This window comes from Cucurbita moschata, unplaced genomic scaffold (assembly GCF_002738365.1).
Source record: "Cucurbita moschata cultivar Rifu unplaced genomic scaffold, Cmos_1.0 Cmo_Scf00005, whole genome shotgun sequence".
Lineage (NCBI taxonomy): Eukaryota > Viridiplantae > Streptophyta > Magnoliopsida > Cucurbitales > Cucurbitaceae > Cucurbita > Cucurbita moschata.
Genome location: NW_019268521.1, coordinates 4,038,057 through 4,045,769, shown reverse-complemented (window position 1 = coordinate 4,045,769; position 7,713 = coordinate 4,038,057). Strand labels below are relative to the sequence as shown.

The following is a 7,713-nucleotide window of genomic DNA, read 5'->3' as shown; positions in this document are numbered from 1 at the left end:
CCTTAACTTCTCATAGGTCCTCAGTTGATAATATCTCATTTTTCGTTTCCTACTGCCAAGCTCAACCCATTAGATAAGTGACCAATTATCCTTCTTGAAATTGATAGTTCGATTCTACACCGTCTTTCTTCTAGCATTACAACATACAAAACTTTCCGTCTCACACAAGCTTCAAAATCTTTCCCATAAATTCAAATGAGATAGTAACTTGTTCCGAGAGCTTATTTGGATTGATTTTTTAAGTACTAATAAAAGTATTTGTGGCACGATTTTTTAAGTACTAATAAAAGTATTTGTGGCACGATTTTTTAAGTACTAATAAAAGTATTTGTGGCACGATTTTTTAAGTACTAATAAAAGTATTTGTGGCACTTAGAAAGTCGATCCAAATCAGCCTTTCCGTTCTATCTCGGAGAGAGACGAAACCCTTCCTTTTATTATAGGAGACTAACTGGTGGGGCGTGTGGCCAGAAGGGAAAGAATGAAAACACAGGCAGACTTTTAGGGTAATTCAGGAGATAACATTGTCATAATTTCTGAAATGGTGTGTTGAAACAGTGAGGGTGATTGGGAATAGAAACGTTGCAAACTGTCTTACTCTTAGAAGAAAGTGGCCATGCTTGATTAGGCCCCCATTGATTTGGTCATCAATCGGTTTTACAACAAATACAGAGTTTACATATACAACAGTCCCCGCCCCACAATATTTGGAAGGTTTTGCTGTAACAATCGAAAGTTGGGAAGAAAAAAAAAAAACCCTCTAAATTAAGCACTAAAAATCTACACGACTATACCAAACTCATTTGTGTTAAAGAATATGCAAGAAAATTCTTACGAGGAAAAATGATGAACTCGTACTTCTTTGTGTCGAAAGCCAAGCTTCCCATGGTACTCTTCATCACCAACGGCGCCAGTTCAAGCAATGATCCAATCAGGAATCAAAAGCCACCAAAATTCAGATTTGGATCAAACTGCCATCAAAGAAACCGAGGTCTCTTATGTCATTGATATTGCAACTTCATTTGCTATTAGTATTAACCAAAGGTCACGAAACTATATACATTTAGTATCAGATAAAATATAGCACCCTAAGCCTCCGGATTGCGAAAAAATGTAACGACTCAAGCCTACCGCTAATAGATATTGTCCTCTTTGGGGTTTCCCTTTCGAACTTTCCTTCAAAGTTTTTAAAACTAGTCTACCGGGAAACTAGGGAGAGATTTCCACACTTATAAAAAAAATGCGTCAGAATTCTTTATATATATCAACACATTTAGCGAGGATAACAGCCTATCTAAAGAAGATCAAAAAGAGTTGCAAGCCTAAAGAAGATGGTACCTGTCTAAAATTCTAAGCTTTAAACTGCAATGGCAATGTTCAATCACTTGATTGGCAGGACATAATCAAGATTCTTTGGAAACACCCAACCGCTGGGATAAACGAAATTGGGTACTTCCAAATGGAGATGCCAATTCATTACTTTTAAACAGCCAGTAGGCACAGCTTCCATTTGACTTTCATCTTCAACTACTTGCTCTATGAATGTAGTCTCCTGCCAAAGAGAAAAGGATGGCAAGCTATATAATTATAGCACTGCGTACATGTGAATGACAACTACAAGAACTATGGAAAGGGCGCATAATAATACCTGAAAACCCTCTTTCACAGTATCTAACTGTCGAATAGGCTTTGAAGTAGGGCGTCTCCATCTCTTTGGATCCCACAGGATGGTGCTGTTGAAAGCAAATCCAGACATATCGACATGAAATCTTCTAAGCCTCTTACTTTTCTCATTCGTGTGCCATCCAACTACTTGGCTTCCATTGCATACAGGACCTTCCAGAATCGCTTTGTTTTTGTTTTGTGCAAGCATGGCAACGGGCCAAGTGCCAAAGCGGCTGAAAGATAAGTAGACTAAGATGAGGAGTCTTCAAAGTGGACATAAATTAGAAATTTGGACCAGAAATCCCAGTCATGTAGAGAAAACAAGAAATATGTTCCGCTAAGATAAAAGGTCGTTTCTCAGAAGAAAATCTAGCTCAAACTATCAAATAAAAGAAAGAAAAGTTGCATATTACACCACAAAGCAATCTAAAACATGACAACGGATTCCTAAATTCTAGCTATTTAATGAACCTTAGAGGGGTCATTATATAAACTTCTAAGGAGAAGGCAATAAGTTGGAGTATATTGGTAAAGACTACAAGTCACGCTCGAAAATTCAGTCCTTTGTACAACTAAAATCCCACATTGATTGGAGAGGGGAATGAAACATACAACTAAAATCCCATATTGATTGGAGAGGGGAATGAAACATTCCTTACAAGGGCATGGAAACCTCTCCCTAGAGGACGCGTTTCAAAATGTGCTGAAGGCGATAAGTAACAGGCAAAAGCAGACAATATTTGTTAATGGTGGACTTGGACATATTTGTTAATGGTGGACTTGGACGATTATAAATTGTATAAGAGCCAGGCACCGGGCCGTGTGCCACTAAGGACACCGGGCCAGTGTCTACTCCACCTATCAGGCCAATCAGATAATATCGACTAGAGGTGAAAGGGATGTTACGAAAAAAAGCTGCCAACAAAGAGATTATAAATCGGCGTCACTGTCGCTTAAGATTTCTGTCAATCTAAACGTAGAAAGAAATGATTGGGACATCAACAAATACATAAAAATTAGTTATGCAACCAAAGGTGGATAAGATCATATAGGTGCGAAATTATATGCATTATTTTCTCAGCTAAAAAACTGCCATAATGATAAAAACAATCAAAGCGCACAATATATACCAAGAATGCACAAAAATACAAAATTTACGAGAAAATGCAATAATGATCGAAACGGACGGATCAAGTAGTCCTCAATTTTGAAAGCAACCGATAAAAATTGATAGATAGAAGAATGTTTGAAGCCTAACATGATGACTAAAGAATATCCAACTTTTATATCTATATGTAAAATCATCAGAATGAGTCTCAATTACCTGATATCTCTCAGGCTATCGAACAACTCCAACGAATATATATTGTCGTCATCGGCAAAGTAAACGATCCCATCGAGCTTATGACGCTCAATGTGTTGCAAAGCTGCGTTCCTTTGATGAACTCCTCTATCCTTCACGTCAGTCATGTTTTTAGTGCAAACCAAATGTCTATACATAACTCCCGTTTTCCGCAATATCTCGGCAGTCTCCATCGACGCTGAATTCATCTCCACCACAATCCATAGCAATGGCGGATTCACAAGCTTCAGCGCCTGACCCAACCTATTCAAGAAATAGGCTTGAAGTGCACGATTATACGTCGGTGTCACCACAATCAACTGCGTTTTAGGTACTGAAGTGAAAGTCGAATTCACTTCCGGAGATGGCTTGACCAACAAATTAACTGAATCGACAACTGAATCCTCTCGCCAAACCTGACCACGACTATCTTTCTCGAACTGCGCGTTCACATGCGGCGGCTTGATCTCGAATGAGAAGTCATGGCTTCGAATGTCGCCGGCATCATGGCCAAACGGCATCATACCTAGCAAGAAGCCAAGCAAGAAAAACACAAGGCATCTAAAGAATGCTCTTCGCCAATTACTGCTACCTTTCCGCAGAGGATACCTGAGAAAGAAATCTCCAGAGAGGAATCTCCGCACTTCGACGGCAAACGACGAGACAGGAGACGAGTTTTTAGCATTAGAAAGAAGCTTCGAAGATGGCGAAGAAGGGATCCCGTTCGGATAAAGCCGATCGGGATACGCCGGAGACGAAGTCCTCCGTATCGACGCCATCAACCAATCAAAAAAACAAGCAAATCTCAGCAACACTACATGAATCTATAACATTTTACTCCAAATTAGAGCTCTGAAATCCAGTTCAACGAAGCAATCAAACAAATCGGGAGAGCAAAGTTAATCAGAAACAAGGAGAAGATCAGAAGCAGAAATTGGGTGCCAAAAGAGATCAATGAACTGAAATTGGTAGAATGGGAAGAAAAATCCGAAACGAAAGGCAGTTGTCGGAGAAAGATTGGGCTTAGGTTTTGGTAGAAAATTTAGGGAGGCGAGTAAGTTGACGAAGAACTTACGGGCAGGGGCAGGCGGCCAAGATCTAGCGGGAGTTTTTTTCGGGCAGAGCTCGCGGGTACAGCTCCAGATAGACGATGGTTTTATCATTAAAAGCTCCGCGTTGTGGGCCATTGGGTCATTAACACGTGGCCACCTCTGCCGTGATTTTAACTCTATTTCAGCACGTTTACAGAAATACGACTCTCCCCCTTATACTCATTGTCCACTTTGAGTGTAAGCTCTCATGACTTTGCTTTGGGATTCTCCAAAACGCTTCCTACAATAGAGAGAGTATTACTTGATTATAAACTCATAAACTCATGATCATTCTCTAAATTAATAACTAGAACTTCTGAATGGATTAAAATAAATTCATCGATTAATTAATTAATCAACTATTGATTATTCCACCGATGATATCACTTATTATATTATTATATTATGACATATGAATCTTATTAATTATTTACAAGCAACTCAAATTATTATTCAATTGTGATTGACTATTGATGAATTACTTTATAGCCCCGAAGTTCACTAATTATCTTATAATAATTAAAATTTTCAAATGCGATTAGACTCAATAGCTCCAATAGCTACCTAAGTTATTTGTCATCTTTCTTGGTTAAACTCAACCAATCACTGTATGACACGTGTCAGAATAAATAAAGTTGATTAATTAAAATCATGTTTGTGTAATAATTGAGCATTTATAAAAGGAATGATGGTTTGGTGAGTTACTATAACAAACGACCTATTTAATTTTTCAAAAATGTTAAAAATGATTTTTCTTAATAAATATTAAAGACGTAGATTACTAAATTTATGAGCTACGAAAAGGATTGTTAGTGACTCCAGTGATTAGAAAACAACATTAATCGAATAAAATTGAGATATTAAATTACATGTTCAGTCTCTAAGTTTTTAATTTCATATTAAATATACTTATGAATTTTTTAATTTTGTATCTAATAGATTAAACTTATACAAAATAAAACATAAAATTTTATTCGAATTTAAAAATTAGGTTATTAGATATTTTTAAAATTCAAATAATTATTCCAAAACTATTGTCGGCCCAAATCTGAGATTCATGCGATCCACCTAATATCTACATGGGCTTGAGCCCAAACGTTATAAATTTTATAATTATTATACATTTTTTAATTTATTATTGGAATGGGACATCTATCTCATCTTCTTATTTAAAAAAAAAATAGCATTATTGTTGCTTAATGGACACAAAATTAATTATTTATTCATATAATCATACCCGAAGTCAATATTTAATAAATTAGTTATTAAAGTCTTTTTTTTAGATATTGTATAAGTCCTACTTAATATTTAGTTTATTATTTTGAATAAAAATCCAAAATTAATACTAAAAAATTAAATTTGTGGGCGAAGGGGAACCAATACTGAAGTAGCACGTGTCCTCTTCCTCCACGCTATTCAATTTATTTTTTAATATTTAATTCGGAAAATTGATTGTTACTTTAAAAAAAAGTAACGAATGGATAAGAGTTGGAAGAAATTAAATATGGAATAATTAATCTTAGTTTAAAAATAAAATATCAAAAACAAAATTATCAAATGACGTGTATATTATTATTAATTTAATACAACTATTTCATTGTTAAATCTTATATCATTTTCTTTTTAAAAAGTATTATAATTTAAATTTCGTAAAATTAATTTGGAATATATTTAGATTATTAATTGTGGGGTTAATTGTGCCTTAAAATGAACCTTTCCCCATTAAATAATTATTTTTGAAAAAGCTGTGTGCTTAGTTTCAAAGGGACTCCAGTATTGCCAAATCGGTGCGCCACAAAAAATAATAATTTATTTTTCATTTAATATACACCAATTTTTTTATTATTTACGTCACTAATTACCCACTGGAATAATATATATTTTTAAATACAGACGATTAAAGTAGATATTGCTTTATTTACTTTAATCAATGATTTTATTCTTAAATTATATTAAAAAATTATGCCATTAATATATATTGGGTGTTCTTAATTAATTAAAATCATTTTTATATTAAAAAATAATCTTAATTACATATGGATGCCATTAAAGCCACCCCACAATGGTCGCACAATTAAAGATATTGTTTTTATTTATTTATTTTTCCAATTATATTATATCTACACATTTGACTACTCCATTATTATTATCATTATATAATAAATAAATTATTATTATTTCGTCGAGGCATGATAGAGGAAACCATGATGAGGTGGTATATGAAAAAAAAAGACGAATATATAAGATCCTACGTTGGTTGGAGAAGGGAACGAGACATTTTCTTTCTAGTAGATGTGTTTTAAACTTTTAGGGAAAGCTCGAAAATAAAATCTCAAATATGACAATATTTGTTAGTAGTGGGTATAGAGCCAGACACTGGATAGTGTGTAGTGTGCACACAATGGTGAATCGTGAGATTCCATATTAATTGACATTGGATAATGCTCTTAACGCCCTGATGGTGGATTGTGAGATCCCACATCGGTTGACACTGTACAGTGATGGTGGATACATTGGACAGTGTTCTAGCGCCCTAATGGTGGATTGTGAGATCTCACATCGGTTAATGAGGGAAACGAAACATTCTTATACCTCTCTCTAATTGACTCGTTTTAAAATCGAATTTTAGAAATAATTATATTCGTACACCACATGGGGAAGTATGGAAATTAAATTAATAATTGAGCTATTTTTCTAATATTTTTGTGAGGACAAATTTCAATTATTGAAGTGTGGGTGGATGGTGGGTAAGACCTAAATTTGATTTTATATTATGTGGAATTCATTCTTTAAGCTCTTGTTTTTTTTTTCTTGCAAATCTAGTCCACTTTTGTTACACTTCTCAAATATATCGTGCTGAAATATGTGATAAAAGTTTAATTATATTTTAAAATAAAACAAAAACGTTGCCATGATAATATTCAAAGTCATAGCTAGTCGATATTGTTCTATTTGACTTTTCCTAAAAAAATTTAAAACCCGTTTACTAGAGAGAAGTTTTCACATATTTATAAGATAGAGTGTTTCGTTCCCCTCTCCAACCGATATGAGACCTTACAATTCACCCGTTTGGAGCCCTTGTTGGTACTCATTTCTCTCTCCCATCAACGTGAAATCTCACCATTTTTGTTATTGGGTTGAGAAACACCTTCATATTTTTTACTTTGGATTATTACGTGTATAATTCTCTCTATTATTTTTATTACTATTAGTACTCCATATGTGATACACGTGGCGAAGGGAGGTGCGCCACGTCATTAGATTCAGAAGTCAACCATGGCGGCTTCCCGTTTTGGTTCGTATTAACTAGCTTTTCACGGATCTACTCACTTTCTCACTTCAACTTCATTCACGCATTATTTTTGTTTTTTTTTTTTTTTTTTTTTTTTTTTTTATTATTATTGATATATCATATCAAGATATATATTATTTTAGTATACAATATATTTTAGATATTTTTTATTTATGCATAAACTATAGGTTAAAATAATAAAAATAATCCATAAATCTTGGGTTTCATTTTAAAAAAAATACACATCATTTTTTCAAAATTTTAATAATAAAAAATATGACTTTTCAATAATACCCTTCAATTAAAAAAAGAATATTTATTAT

At 34.0% G+C, this 7,713-nt stretch overlaps 1 protein-coding gene across 1 annotated transcript; it reads right to left on the bottom strand.

Annotated features, from left to right (window-relative positions):
* Window positions 1-594: 594 nt before the first annotated feature.
* Window positions 595-4,140, bottom strand: LOC111443716 (probable beta-1,4-xylosyltransferase IRX9H). Its single transcript, XM_023081651.1, has 4 exons — window positions 2,990-4,140; window positions 1,649-1,898; window positions 1,339-1,552; window positions 595-971 (listed from the first exon to the last, which is right to left on the bottom strand). The coding sequence occupies exons 1-3, from the start codon at window positions 3,784-3,786 to the stop codon at window positions 1,382-1,384; spliced, it is 1,218 nt and encodes a 405-aa protein (XP_022937419.1). The 5' UTR covers window positions 3,787-4,140; the 3' UTR covers window positions 595-971; window positions 1,339-1,381.
* Window positions 4,141-7,713: the final 3,573 nt, after the last annotated feature.

Bases quoted from the DNA above. Each gene is read 5' to 3' on its own strand.
- LOC111443716 (XM_023081651.1), bottom strand. From the start codon at position 3,786: ATGGCGTCGATACGGAGGACTTCGTCTCCGGCGTATCCCGATCGGCTT. The intron at 1,899-2,989 runs GTAATTGAGACT...CTTATCTTTCAG, and splicing joins GATAGCCTGAGAGATATCAG to CCGCTTTGGCACTTGGCCCG. The intron at 1,553-1,648 runs GTATTATTATGC...TCTCTTTGGCAG, and splicing joins CTGTGAAAGAGGGTTTTCAG to GAGACTACATTCATAGAGCA.